The sequence below is a fragment of the Centroberyx gerrardi genome, chromosome 5 (genome assembly GCF_048128805.1).
Source record: "Centroberyx gerrardi isolate f3 chromosome 5, fCenGer3.hap1.cur.20231027, whole genome shotgun sequence".
NCBI lineage: Eukaryota > Metazoa > Chordata > Actinopteri > Beryciformes > Berycidae > Centroberyx > Centroberyx gerrardi.
The window spans coordinates 31,500,306-31,516,201 of NC_136001.1; the positions used below are offsets into that span (position 1 = coordinate 31,500,306).

At 42.9% G+C, this 15,896-nt stretch overlaps 1 protein-coding gene across 2 annotated transcripts; it reads left to right on the forward strand.

The window, feature by feature from the left end:
* Nucleotides 1-739: 739 nt before the first annotated feature.
* klhdc8a (kelch domain containing 8A) lies at nt 740-13,688 on the forward strand. 2 transcript variants are annotated; one of them, XM_071917370.2, is made up of 7 exons: nt 740-904; nt 1,469-1,679; nt 4,073-4,237; nt 4,895-5,113; nt 11,512-11,613; nt 12,319-12,503; nt 13,459-13,688. In XM_071917370.2, the coding sequence occupies exons 1-7, from the start codon at nt 740-742 to the stop codon at nt 13,510-13,512; spliced, it is 1,101 nt and encodes a 366-aa protein (XP_071773471.1). In that variant the 3' UTR covers nt 13,513-13,688. The 2 variants fall into 2 exon arrangements, with proteins under 2 accessions (XP_071773471.1, XP_071773472.1); XM_071917371.2 differs by having other exon boundaries at nt 12,319-12,467.
* Nucleotides 13,689-15,896: the final 2,208 nt, after the last annotated feature.

The following is a 15,896-nucleotide window of genomic DNA, read 5'->3' on the forward strand; positions in this document are numbered from 1 at the left end:
ATCTCAGAAGATCTCAGGGGATTTTGAGTGTAACTTGTTTTGTTTACACAGGAAATGAGCAAAGTTTGCCAGAAAGCTCAGGTTTTTTGCACTGTTGATGTGCGAATTTAAATCATAAAGATTCATGTCACACTAAACAGGTGGGTCGCATCTGTTCCGCAAATAAAATGGTGTGTAAACTGAGCTTAGGTGTGTTTACCCTCCTCTGTATCCCTGCATATGCCTTCATCATCTGATGAGGTGTTATCTATGGCTAAATGACCCACTCCACAACGTCCTTATCTGCGCTGTAGATGTGGCTCTGGGTGTTAACATCTTGTAAATGTCCACTTATGAAGGAAATTGCACAAACTACTCCTCTCTGAAGTGCTTAAAATGTGATTCACTTTTCACAGCGCAGTCTGTTGCACCGCTAAATCCATTTTCCCCTCCTGTTTCCTCCAGGGCGCGAGCTGCTGGACCGTCCCCAGGGGAAGAGTGTGCAGCCTGGCCTTTAACTGAGCCGACCCTCCCACCGCTCACCCCTCCTTCACCCTTCCCCGAGCAGCCCCTCCTCCACCCCGAGGCCCTGACTCTACTCTGCCCCCTTTCCCCCAGCTCTCCCACACTTCTCGGTTTCCTCCGAGGGCGATAACCCCGACGGCTCGACCCCCGAAACGCTCCCCGTCGACCCCCCACAGGTCCTCCTCCCAGTTCTGCCGGTGACTCCCCCCCTCCCCCCCCCCGGGGTGCCGAGGCCATGGCGGTGCCCTCAGCCCACGAGTTTCACTGGCAGAGCCTGGCACGGCTGCCCAGCGGCCGCGTCTACCACACTCTGTCGGAGGTGGGGGGTCAGATGTACATGCTGGGGGGCTGCGACGCTGCGGGGAGGCCCTGCCCCGCGCTGGAGCTCTACTCCCCCGAGGTAGGGAGCAAATTCAAATTGGACACTGCATTTTGCTTTTCCTAAGGTGGGAGTGAATAACAAAGTACTCTTCATAGTGATGCCTGTGCCATAAGAAAAGCATGTTCACTTCATAACAATAGCATTATTTCTATGAAAAGATAAAATCTCTATATTGTTTTTTCAATAACAAATTGTATTATTTCATCATCAAAGAATACAAAAACCACCGTATGCATTTATACACATTTATATACATAAATATACATACAAAATGTACATATCCCCCAGCATATTGAATACATTGAATAGGGAAAATAATATCAAGCAGGTTGAGCTTAGAGTTTTCCAACCAAATCAGCAGCAAATTACTGTGGAACTGCCCCTCAATTACCACTATGCAAATATATCATTATTTATTTCAACATAAATTAGATTTAATCCCCAAGCCCCAAGAAATTCTCACAAAATTAAATTCTGCTTAATTAGAATCGTAAGTGAATCAGCTCAACTCTGCAAGAAAACATAAGAACTATAACTTACATCAGTTTGATATGACTTCCTGTGATGTATGCTAATCTGCAGGGGGACCGCTGGATAACCTTGCCCTCCATGCCCACCCCTCGCGCCGGGGCAGCCGTGGCGGTACTGGGGAAGCAAATCCTGGTGGTGGGAGGAGTGGGAGAGGACCAGAGCCCCCTGAAGGTGGTGGAGATGTACAACACAGAGGAAGGGAGGTGGAGGAAGAGGAGCGCTCTGCGGGAGGCCCTGATGGGCGTGGCCATCACTGTGAAAGGTGTGTACTATGTCAGTTAGTTCGTATTACTTGGCTGATGTGTGGACAGTTAACAAGCTTGTCGGCAGAGAAAAATCGGCCACTTTTTGCATTCGTCGGCTATCAACAGCCAATCAGATTCCTGTGCTTCCTTGTTTACCTACAGATGTGATTTAATTTCATGAACAATAGTTCTGCCTGACAAGTGCAAAATGGATGAGAATTTGATTACAGCCATTCAAAGCTTCACAGTTCTGTACAACTTTTATTTGAGAGACTACAGGAATGAACATCTTAAAAACTTTGCTTGCATCCATTAGGGCTGAACAATTAATCGAAATTTTATCGAAATCGCAATATGGCCAACTGCAATTTTCAAATCTCAGGAGGCACAATATTTGTTAAAGGCGAAATGTGTGTCAAAATACCATTTTAAATTAAATATTGTCGTGCTGCAGAGATGTCCTGGCCTACACATCATATTCTACAGACTTAAGAAAACATCTTTGTTTGGTACAGATCCCTGCAAAAATCACACCATAATCATTTTAATACGTTTTTCAATGAAAATGAGAATAATGATGTAAAAATTATCATTCCCTCTAATATCGCAAATCATATCGCACTGGCAATATCATTCAAAATAATCGCAATTAGATATTTTTTCAAAATCGTTCAGCCCTAGCATCCATCACTGGGGTTGATGGTAAATGTTACTGAGTTTAACAAAGCAGTGAAAAACACATGATTTGCCTGCAGCCCATCAACCAAGTTTCTCATAGTGTAAATGCAACAGTGTATGCTGCGTTCATGTCATATGGGAAAAACAAGTTTCTCACTAGAAAATACTGTTCACCTCAGCTTTCAACTGGTAAGTTCTACTTGGAAATTCAGGGTTTGGCCATTTCTCCGACCTCTTGAATTCTGACTAATGATATATTCATTTTAGATAGAATGAACTAAATGAACTAATATACAGTAAGTCATTTTGTAACTACAACTCTTATAATGCCATGGCAGGACACAACGACTTGCTGGATATCTTAATTGTGGTTGACACTGCGATGTTTGGTTTGCTGTAAAACACAAACTCAAACATGACTAAGTGATGTTGTGACGTCATGATTGAAGTTTGAACATGCAAACATTTCCACACCGTCGCTTCGAACCAACAAAGTTGTAACCGTATGATGTGAATGCAGCATTACTTCACATTGCCCAACAGTCTATATAAATAAATAGCCTTTTCAGAGAGCATCTCTTCAGGCTTGGCGACTTCAGGTTCAGTCCAGCGGTGCATCTGTCAGCCTGGACTGAAACACAGATAGATGCTGTGTACGCAGAGATTTATTGGGCGCAAGTGGCCCTCGCCGCGCTGCCTCTCTCCATCTCCCTGACCGATCTTCGATCCCCAAGCCTTTGCTGCCACGGTTTCATCCCAAAATTCATCCCCGCCATTTGACAAAAAGAGACAAATAGTTTGACAAAATGATCGATGGCACCAAATGAAAACAAATGTGGTATTTTTAAAGGGATAATAGCTCACTGAATTCCTTATTTGACAAAATAATACCGCTTTAACTGACTTTGTTTTACAGATATTAGATAATAAAGTTTTAATAAAAAGTTTCTCTTTTTAATTAATGAATATACAGTGTTTTGGAAACAAACACTTCATTTATATTTTATATTACATCATATTCACATTAATTATGTGCTTTGAGGGTATGGTTGGGGGTTAGGGGGAGTATAGACATATTGGAAAACTGGAAAACACAGACTGTGATGGAAGAAGTCATCCCTTTCTCTCCAGCTCTGTTTTTCTCTGTTCTGTTGTTTTATGCTGTATTTTCTCCTCCCCTTGTTTCAACACTCTCTCCCACTCCTATTCCTATGCTAGAGGTGTCATGCCAAAGTGCCAGAAGAGGACTCTTGCATCTTTATTCTGCTGTTTTACTCCCTGTCCTTCCCCTGTCTCTCACGCTGTCTCACCTTGTCACCAGCGAACTTTCCATCCAACTCTCGAGCGAATTTTAGGCAAACTTTTGAAATGTTGCAAAAAATAAAATGCAAATGAGGTGTTTCCATCAGCTGGGTCGAAGCGGATAAACTTCCTGAATGTAGAACTACGGCAAAAAACACATCAGTCAGAAGTCTTTCAAGAATTGATTATTATTGGGTGAGATGACGTTGTTCTTTGGTGTCAGCTAATGTTGGCCATACTGTACTTGGCAATAACAACCATGACCAGGACTTATACATGGGAGAAACAGCACAATAACATATTTTACAGCTACTTCATTATTTACCCGACAAATGCATTTGTGGAAATTCTATTGAAATGTGCCGTTTCCGTTCCGCTCAGCTACTGTGTGTGTGTGTGTGTGTGTGTGTGTGTGTGTGTGTGTGTGCAGATGGCCGGGCTCTGGCGGTGGGGGGAATGGGTGCGGACCTGCTCCCTCGCAGCGTCCTGCAGCAGTACGACCTGAGAAAGGACGTGTGGGCGCAGCTTCCCCCCATGCCGACCCCTCGCTACGACGCCAACACACATCTGCTGAGCAACAAGATCTACGTGGCAGGTACAGGGAGACCAGTGTGTGTGTGTGTGTGTGTGTGTGTGTGTGTGTTCAGATTGCACTTAGTCCAGACTCCTGACAGCAACTAAGAAGAGAGCAGTATATTACTCCCATTTTTGCATGACTGCATCGGCAATTTAGGATCGATTTTAAAAGTGTATTGATCACCTTTAAGGCATGTTTTAGACTAGTGCCAAGCCATCTCAAGCTTTTAACCACCTATGAGATCCTCCACAGTCCAGGCTGAAGACTATACTATACAGTCTATATAGCTTAGTATACCATATACTAAAGCTGATGGCGATTTCTAGTCTCTGGGACGAGCTGCCAATTCAGTGTCATCCTTCCTTATTCTTATTTTAAAGGGGAATTAAGTAATCTGTAACTTCAGTCGACCTCTACTGGTGACCTGTAGGAATTGCAACAACATCAACAGAACTTTTCTCCTAATACAAGTCTCTAGTACAGCTCCCCACCCTGTTTCTTGTCTTTTAAATTATTCTGTGCACTTGCCCTTTTGTATTTTTGGGCTTTTTTTCTTCATTTATTATTAATTGTTTTTTTTTTTATTTCTCATGTAACGCACTTTGTAACTGTTTGGGTAAGTGCTCTATAAATAGAGATTACTTTCAGTAATATTATTATTGCCCTCTCCTTCAGGTGGCCGTCAGTGCAAGCGGCCGGTGAAAGCCTTCGAGGTGTACGACTCGGAGACGCGCTCTTGGACCACGCTACCCATGATGCCGTGCAAGCGTTCGTACGGGGGCGTGGTGTGGGACGGCGCCGGGAGGCTGTGTCTGCTGGGGGGGCTGCGCCAGGGAGGGCTACACCAGAGCTCCAAGTTCACCAAGAACGTCAACATTTTTGACACAAACCAAGGTACAGAGACATAGACTACACACACACACACACACACACACACACACACACACACACACACACACACACACACACACACACAGGCCTGTCTGCCTGCAGGCTGTACCTTTTAGATGCAAATCACTTGAAAACAATTTTTAAGATTAGATTAGATGAAACTTTTTATGATGCTGGAAATTGGGTTAGTGCAGCAGCAGAGAATAAGATATAGATAAGACAAACTGTGAGTACTGAAGATGATACAACAGATAATCACTGACAATTGATAACAACAGCCAAACTTACTGAAAATAGTACAGCAAATAAGTAAGTAGAGATTAATATATAGCATCTTCATAGACAGATAAAGACAGATAAAGGTTTAAATGGATGTTGCAAGTGTGCATTGATTGCTAGTCATATTGTCAGTGTACAGATGAAATCATGACATTTCTAAAATCGGGTCCAGTCAGGATTAGATTGGCCTGTGTGCAAATTACACCAAGTCATTCAGTGTGTGTGTGCGTGTGTGTGTGTGTGTGTGTGTGTGTGTGTGTGTGTGTGTGTGTGTGTGTGTGTGTGTTGTTGGCTGGGGGGAGGGGGGGTTTGCCAAAAGAAATCTCTCCAACTCAATAGTCAAAAACTGTAATACCAATACAGGCTCCAGTTCAATGAACTGAAGAGTTACAATTTCTGAATTGGTGGATACAGAAAAACAGGCAACTTAAATCATGCAGTGCTGTACACACTCATTTCAAAACAGCCACAGCAAGAGTTTAGAAAAAGTGTGTAACCTACCGGAGGGGTGGTGGGGGCGGGCCGGGGGGTTACACAGTATGAAGTTAGTTTCTTTCATCTTTATTTTTATCTACTTACTGAAAATCATTTTCTGTGTTTTCTTTGTTTAATTTTAGAGCCCCCCCCTAAAGACCAATTTTTGGCTCAAGAGTCATTCAGTAAAATCATAATGTGCACCCTGGGATTGGCCAGTTGGCCTCCACAAGTAATAAAGAGACCTCAAGGACCTTCACAGGAATTGCAATGCACTTAAACTAAATTCTGCAAAGGGGTACAACACTTACTGACTCAAAACATTTCATGCTTGTGTGTATTGTGTGTAAATTGGTGCTGAAAAATCAAATTTTCCATCCCGTTTTCCATATTGAATCCAGGTTGTTAACACCACAAAATGTGGAAAAAGTCATGGCGATTGAATACTTTCTGAAGGCTTTTCATACAGAAATGTGTATAGTTTTGATTATGCCAGAAGTGTCAAGTTTTCTGGAAATAAGACAAACAGAGTGAGTGTTAGATTGACCATGCATGCATTTTTGAGGTTATGCATCACATTTTGAAAGGGCTTCATATCCCGTCATCTCCTAGTCACCGCTTTGACTCTTGTCTACCGTACAAAGCACCCGTCACCATCGGCTTCACCGTGCAGACAATTCGTTTTTTCTACTCAAAAAGGCTCATTCCCCTCAGAACTGGAATTCTGCACACATACTGTGTCCCACATGGCAGGGAAATGACTTATCCCTCTATCCTGCACAGACACCGCAGAGTAACAGGTGAACAAATTGAGAAGGGGCCGGAAAGAGGAATGCGAGAGCAAAAATCAATAAGTCATTTTAGACGGTGGGATACACGGTCACACATTGGGATTGGTCAAATGAAAGCCAAATAAAGCAGAGCAGTGGGAGTGTTAATGTTAATGTATGACAATGGGGAGAAAGTGTGTGTGTGTGCGAGAAAGAAAAGGACTAGGCTTTCAATGTCTGACACACAAACGCAAGCACTCATATACTCATATACCGATGCATAGCCACATGCACACACACACACACACATAGGGAAGGCAGTGTACCCCCTCTCTCCAATCTAATTTTGGTAGAGATGAGATGGGAGATGAGCTGGGGAGGCAGGGCTGAGGGATGAGGAGCGCTTTAAATTACAAGATCCAGAAACAGATTGCTTTATTATCCATCTTCAGCAATATCTCTCACACACACACGCGCGGTCACGCAATCTGCTGTCACAGAATGATATTCTATTACCATTCCATTCCATATCGTCAATATTAAGATGCACGCCTGTTAGGTGATATTCCTGCAAGAGCTTTCAGCGTCGTCTGCAGATCGGCGTGCAAGCTGCAACAAGCACAACCGTAGTTGTAAATTATGGAGTTGCGGGTGAAATTAACACTCAGAACGCAACACCGAGGCTTCGGAAAATTGCCTCAAATCTCTCAATTCAATTGCTATTCTCTTTTGCCGTCTCCTCCCGGAATACACTCAACTAGAATGGTGCTTTCACTGCATCCAACAAATAAATGGAGTCTCTGAGTGAACACTTGGCTAATCCCTCTGAAGCAAGAAGAATCAGGCGACAGTTAAATTTGCCAGCCAGTAACAAATTTACCAGTAAATATTTGCTTTGTTCAAAAGGCGACCATATTTGATTCATGTCATACTCGGGGTGGGAAACCATACCCAGAAGGCAGCGAAGCAGATGGAGGCACAGGCAAACTCAAACAGCCTTTAGACCAAAAAAATTAAAATATACAGTGTACCAAATTATTCTTTGCTATTTTGCTTTGTTGAATGCTCATTCGGAGGTCTGTTATTTCTGAATAATGGACCACTGTTTTACATCTAATCATGTCACTCTGCAGTCAAAAAGAACCAATATTTTGTGTGAAAAGATTCATGCGAGTAGTCATGTAATGAACGGGGTAATTGACAGTGAGCCGGTCATTATCGCAACATAAGCCCCATCAGGGTGATCCTCCTCTTCGTGTCAGGGTCTTAAATTACCCTCATTACTGTACATTATCCATCCGGCTACATATGGAGAGATGAGCAGAGCTGGAGGAGGTTCATATTAAACACTACAGCAACGGGAATGAAGGAACATCCATGATGTTGATCCATAACGTTAACTAGTCTTAGCAGTCAGCTTCTTCATGTTGTTAATGTTATATATATGTCAACAAACCAATTAGGTCGATTAGTAATATGCTAACATTATGCATCATATCCATAGGGCTTCTTTGACAATGGCTTGTGCTAGCTGTTTCTGCTAGCTAACACTAGCATTAGATGAGCTAAGACGGTTAGCCGACTGTTAAAACTTACACAATTACACCCAGTTGGTTTGGAGATAATTCTAACATTAAAGAGTAACTAAACCCCACCCAAATTTGTGGTGAAGCCTGACATCTGCTAGTGAAAAGTAGGGTACTGAACTGGCCATCTGCTATTGGCTGATCTTTGGTGCCAGCCAGGTGATGTCACCACCTGTTGTACTCTATAGAAGGTGACATCACCTGGCACCAAAGACCAGCCAGTAGCAGATTGCCAGTTCAGTACCCTACTTTTCACCAGTAGATGTCAGGCTTCACCACAGATTTGGGTTTGGGGTTCAGTTACTCTTTAACAAGATGGAGTAGCTAGCTAACATTAGCTAACATTACGGGTCCAGCTCTGCTTCTCACTCCATCATATTGGTGGATAATTCTGGTGTAGATTTAACATTTTTCACCCAAAGACCAGTTGAGTTTGTTTCCATCTACTTTACTGTCCTTCAGATACGGTTTCCCATACCAAGTGTGATACTAAAACAAACATGGCCGCCATATGAACAAAGTAAATGTTACCTTGTTTTGACCTGGAACTCTAGCGCTTCCCTTGGGCCAATCTGTGTAATTTTGATGCACCATTTCCCAAAGTTTCATCAAAATGTGATCAGCAGTGTGTGAGATATCACACGTGATGGACGGACGGACAAACAAACAAATCAACCATCGAACCAATCCGTATTCCCCCGCCCCCCACTTAAATCATGAGGGACAATTACAAAGGAGAGCTGTGGACGAAATTACCACCACACAGAGTACAAAGCCCGGTCTTCAGAGAATCGCCTCATCTCCCTGATTCAATTGCTATTCTCTCTCTCTCTTTATTTTCTTTCATCATCTGCCCCCCCAGAGTAGAATAATGCATGGTGGTGTTTTCACCGCACGGTACAAAGAAAATCTTTGAGTGAACATTCGTGTAATCCCGCCGTTCGCGTCTCTGTCTCGGAGGATTGGACCATGAGTGTGCAGTGTGATGTGTTGAAGCCCTGTAGTTTAAAGGAAAAATCCACCCTAAAAACACTTTTAACACTGTTAAAAATGGCTACTGGTGATGTGTCTTGCATTCCTGGATCCATTTTGGATCCGACGTCAAGGTATTTCCAGCAGCTACGGTGGAGTTTGATAGCAGAAAATGTTTCAGCGATCTAAAACATCAACAGTAAACGTCAGGTTGTGTGGTATCAGAGTCGGAACGGCAAGGCCTTCTTTCTAGAGCCGCCATTTTGCATTCGTTCAACAATCATACAGGGAGAAATCCATCGTAGAAGAGGAAGAGACACTCATTTCTCCACCAAGCGTCGCCTCAATAGACCAACATGCAATGCAGCCACAAGACATGTTGTGTTCTTCGCATTTTCTTCGCCATTACTATCGCTCTCTCCACCTACACGTAAAACCAACAGCTGGATGCAACAAGTCCAGGCGAGTTCTCTGCTGGTTGTCGAACGGCATTCTGGGAAATGTAGGAAATCAGTAGAGGAGGCAAGTAAATAACAACACTTGATGACAAAATAACCCTTGGAACGCATTAATTATCACAAATTGTTGATATACAACAGTGTGAAAGTATGTGAGGGTGGAATTTCCCTTTAAACAGAGCAGAGTGGATGGGCAGCTGCGCTCTCTGCTCTGTTGTGTTTAATGTAACCAGGCTGGACTGGAAAACACAACACTTCATTACACACTGCTGCAGCATGGGGGGGGGGGGGGGGGGGGGGGGGGGGCTGGCCGTCTGGCTGGTTCTCTCTCTTTCATTCCCTTTCTACCTCGCTCTCTCTTTCTGCCTTTCTCTCTGTCTCGTCTCGCATGAGAGAGAGAATAGATGAGAAAGAGAGGGAGGAAGAGCAAGAGTGCGACGACGAGATGGAGAACGGAGTAAAAACGGAATGGCAAATGAGAGAGAAAGGGATGGAAGTGAGAGGACGAGGGAAGAGCAAGAGAGAAAGATAAAACAACACAGGCAGAAAAATAAAGAGAGAAAAGGGAAGGCAAAGAAAGACAGATAAAAAAGAGGGAATAAGAGAAAACAGGTATGAGAAAGACAATGAAAGAGAAGACGAGAGGAGATAGAAAGACGTGCTCTCTTTCATACTTTCTCTCCCTAGTTCTTGCTCTCATTCTCTCTATCTTTCTTTTGTCTTTCTGTCTCTTGGTGGTTCTCTCTCTCTCTCTCTCTTTCTCTCTCTCTCTCCCTAATGAAGTTATCTTCCTTCCTCCTCAGTCACGATTCTCTCAGGTCTGGGTTTCCTTCAGATAAACAAACCTTGGCAGCTAGAGAACCTGAAAATAAAAGAAAAAAAATGAAAACTCACTATTTTGGAAAATCCGCTGGGGAAAGAGAGAGAAATAGTTCTTTATGGCTGTGTTTTATTTCCCTCCCTGTGTATTTACTTCCCCACTCTGGAGCGGTTTAACACTCTTTACCGTCTGCAGCGCTTAAGCGTTGAGTGTAAATGAAACGGCAAAATGAAAATGCCGCCCTCTGCTCCGACCGGGTGGGCTTTGGAGAAAATGGTCCTCATTTTCAGCCTCAAGTGTCAGGTTATTAGAGGGAGAGAGGAATTGCATTGCTATCTCCAACTGTGGGCTCGACCGATTTTTGAAGGCCGGTACCGATATTGTTGGATTGAAGCTGCCGATTGCCAATATTTTGTGCCGATATTCAATATTTTTGAATTTGACCATTTTCAGGGTGGAAAAGCCTCTGAAACAGCATTTAGACCCTCATGGGACACTAAAACTCTCCACTTAAACCCAGGATAAAAATAATAATAATCATCATAAGACTTGAGCAAAATGTCTCATTAGGATCAATTCAGTTTAAAGGCTTCCCATAGACAACCAGAGTAGTATTGTAATTCTACAATAAATATGTCATCAATCAAACTGCGTCATATCAGAGACGGACAACACTGAGCGGCTGATATCCTATTTTTAATAAAAGGAAAATATCGGCCCTATATACTCATCTCACCCTAACTCCAACCTTCCCTTCCCTCTCTCTTTGTAGTCTGTGTTTGTTGTAACCTTTGTGTGTCCTTGCGGCAGGTGTGTGTGTGTGTGTGTGTGTGTGTGTGTGTGCGGTTGAGCACATGCTGCCTGCAGCTGGCTTGTCGGTGACCTCTGACATCAGCGCAGGTCACAGACTGAAAATAAGTTCAGCAGCATCCTGTCCAAGCAGAGGTGGAAAAAAAGTGCCGCTGTCTTCAGCCTCAGCTACTTTATACACACACACACACACACACACACACTTCCTCACGCTCTCGCCTCTCCCCTCTAGGTGTTTGGTTGAAGACGGAGGAGACGGTGGCGATGAAAACAAAGAGAGCTGACTTTGCCGCCGCTTTCCTCCGTGGCCGGATGATCGTAGCAGGGGGACTGGGTAAAACTGCTTCCTATCTTCATATAACGTGGGGATATAAACGTTTCTCAGTCTGGAATCCATATTGAGTAAAATGTATGCTGCGTTCATGTCGCATGGGAATAACTGTCAGATCGACTTCACGGTTAAAAGCGGCGGCTTGGAAGTGTGCACACGATTGAACTTGTCTGAACTCATCAAGACGTCGCGATTGACGTTTTCCGTAGACTCCAGCTTTTTCACACTTAGCACACACACGCACAAAGTGAGTGATAAACTGAGTTCACGTTTTAAAGCAAACCAAACATCGCAATGTCAACCACAAATGAAAAAAAATCCAGCGAGTAGTTGTGTCCTTTTCCAGCAGGGAGCTTGTATCTACTGTCTTTCTCATGTGACTTGAATGCAGCGCAAGTCTCCAGGTGACACCTTCATTAACCAATGCCAGCACACCTTTAGTTTAAAGCTAGCAGGGTAAGCCGTCCCATTAGTATGTTGTTACTGAGATCGATAGTGAGGTTGGAAATTATTGGGTGTAATGTTGCGGGCCTAATGCTGCATTTATGACATGTCAGATTTACTGTAAATATGAGCTACCAACTTAGAAAAAACGTTCATGTCAGCCTCCTAGTGGTATTTACAAGTAGGACATGAGAGAATATTCATAGGCTTTGTGTGTGTGTGTGTGTGTGTGTGTGTGTGTGTGTGTGTGTGCGGGTGTCCCAGGTCATGAGCCCTCAGCGCTGGACACAGTGGAGGCCTTCCATCCTCAGAGGAAGAAGTGGGAGAGGCTGTCTCCCATGACCGTCCCCCGATGCTCCGCCTCCTCCATCGTCATCAGAGATCGCCTCCTGGTGGTGGGAGGAGTCAACCAGGTACCCCAGCTGTCTGTCCGCCCCCCACCCCGAGCTGTCTCTGCACTTCAAACTGTATGTCACAGTGTTTGGTGGTAACATTATTACTTTCCCCAGTAACCAACAGTGTACAAAATTACTAGTTAAATTTCAGTAATAATAGTATATTTATCAATCAGAAACAAGTGGAATATAGCTTGCCAGTTGTGTCTTGAAAATATGAGAATGCAAAATGAAATCTAATCACTAACAAAAGCCCAAGAATAGAGAAGCTGACTTTCTCTGGGTGGAAGTGTCCCCACTACTTTGACTTTATCCAGTCATCATTCACAGAAGAATTAAGAGAGGATGATGAAAGGAAGATGAAAAGTAAATTAATGAGTAATGTGATGAATTACTTCTCCCATAGAGGAATGAGTAATAATTTTAGTAACAGTTAATGACATTACTTTTTTGAGTAAAGAGCCCCACCCTGGTACACAAACATATGAACATACTGGCATGAAACACTCTAACTTCAGGTTTGGTGATATTCCAGTTTTTATAGAATTAAGGTTTTATGCGCCTTCGCTATGACTCAAACTAAGATCGAACTGTTCCTTTTGTCTTTTGCAAAAAAACAACTTGGGGATGGTGCAGAGAAGAAAATGCCTGAGTATAGGTCTCTCTGTATTGACTCTCCAAACTCTAAATCAATCACAGTCGAGGCCGGGAGGAGGCTCAGCTCTCTGCTGCTCTCTGCTTTGGGAAAATATAAAAAACGAATAGATAAAGGGATGTTTCTACCAGTTTCTGAGCATTTTTATCAAGAAAATCAATTAAATTCGGTTTAAATATCATTTGGAAATGTTAAGGCAAGTACAAATAATAACACAGAAAGCCTTGTGAGGTGTGTCAACAAAGGTGTCTCATCTTATGAACTGTATCAAATTGAAAGTATGGGATGCAGTGTCAGTATGGAGGATTTTCCAGCCCTATGACCGTCCGTCTTCCCTGTACGCCCGTCTCTCAGGTCCCCAGCTCGGCCCATGAGATCCTCTACGTCAAAGAAGAAGAGTATCTGTAGTCTGCAGCGATCGGCGCCGGATCAACGGGAGCGAGCGGCGGTTCCGGTTCCTCTGTCTTTCCTGTACAAAAGCTCCTGGATCAGACCGTAGTGCAATACGTAGGCAAGCGAGGGAAACAGTGAGAGGGGACGGAGGAGTCTGAGTAATGTCCTTTACTGCACAACGCAATGTAACAGAAAACACTGCCCCCTGCTGGGCCTTGATGACACTGAGACACACACACACACACACACACACACACACACACACACACATACACATACACACACACCACACACACAACAGAGGAGCTGGCTCTTTCTCTTGTTCCGTCTCTTGAGATTTTTAGTATGTTACACTTCTGCATTGTACGTTGTAGTGCATACTTGGAGAAGAACACATTTTGTAGCTTTTATGTCTAGTATTGTAGACAGAAAATATACGAATGACCTCTTTTATGGCATAATACTGCATATGCATTTCATGTTGTGTTTGGTTTCTTTTTTTTTTTTTTTTTTTTTTTAATCTACTGCGTGCAAATTGCTAGCAACTGAGCATTTGTAGATGGTTTATTGTCCCCTTAGGATTTCTGGGCAAATGATATGACTGCAGTATCTGTATATTGTATCAGGGCATGCACATCGCTAAAGACAGGCATTAGAAACTAAGTTGGCTAGTAAACTACACTGTAATAACATTTGCACTAAGGCAGTCGACACTGAAAGGGGAGTTGATTTTACCGTCGATACTTCCTAGTATAATGTATTGTAGTATTACACCGAGAATGCTATAATATCACACCTGTGCCGTAACATTGCACATTCGTGGGTGCGTGCGTTCATAGATCCAATCCAGTCAATAGCCATCATCAAATGCTGTATATTAAATAACAATATGTTGTTTGTTCAGTCCTTACAGCTTTTCTAGGCAAAGAAAAGGATACTGTTTGACTAGCACTGATTGTACACCTTCTATTCCTGCAGCAATACCGTTTTTTCTTTGTTTCTTTTTCAGTGTTGTCCATTTGTGCAATGTACTGTTTAATAATAATAATAATAATGATAATAATAATTGGTTAAACTGCATCATCGTTTAATAGCACTACTCTCAGGTTGTGATTTCACAGGACAACTATTGATTGTTATTGAAATATTGTGTCTTTGGTTTCGGCCGTTTGTTAACAGATGGATAAGCTCTCTAATGTTGCAGCGTGTTGAGACTTCATCTTCATCCCACGAATGGTCAATCCCTGCCGTGTCCTACGCTCAAACATGTAATATGATATTGAGGATATGAACCATCGTGTGAATTAAATGGAATCTGTAGTTTGCGTTCCCATTGCTTTCCACTGGATGGCAGTGATTGCACACATGAAAGAGCGGCTACTCATCACTTCTCACAGCTCCCATACTCTCTGTATTAATGCGTTACAAAGTGACAGTACATAATATTGTATAAACAGGGATGCAGTGGGAACTCAGTTTATGGGTGGAATAGAGTTTACCCACTTTTTTAAGCTGAATCTTAATGATTCTTAATATATTCATAGTACACATCACAATAATAACTGATGTACGTTATAGGAGGGTAGGATCTTTTAAGGAGAGGAAAACAGAAATCAATGCTTTTCTAAGAGTATAATTGATTTTTGTTCACATAAGTGGTCGTTTGCCTTATGATGATCATGAACTGGAGGTCATAGTTTACCCTCCTTTTTATTTAACACTTATCACTGTGTATAATATGCTCAGGACTTTATTTTGAAACTCCAGATTTGTGATTTGCCATAGTCTATCTCATAGTCATGTCTATCCCAATGAGAGATATTTGGCACTATACAATGCTGTAATGTCCAGTGCACATTACCACAGGCCTTATGAAGTCCTTACATGACCATCAGAAGTGATTCGTAGTCAAGTAATGTGATACAGCAATGAATACTGCATTCAAAACGTCACAGCACTTTATGTAATGCCTATCCACTGCTTACTGTACATCTACACTAGTTTCCTCTGCGCAGCATTTTCTGCCGTCCACTGAGGATCTAAATTTGTTCTATAGCCTCTCACGACCCCAGTGACCCACACACACACACACACACACACACACACACACACACACACACCTCCTCCAGTCCTAAATGGGTTGATTGCATTCAAGTGTGGCTGGCTGCGTGTTTGTGGCTGTTCTCTGCGGCCACTGTATTCGCCTCTGTGTTTTTTCCACATTAACTCGGTTAGGCTAATTGCCTTGACGAAGCCAGAGAGAGAGAGAGAGAGGCGTTTACTAGGGCAGAAATTGTCTTCCAAATTGCAGCCCATAAGTAGGAAGTGGTTATAGGTGAAGGAGCCTTATCTTATTTTTGACCCGTAAAGACTTCATAAACTCTTAGCGCAGCTCAATA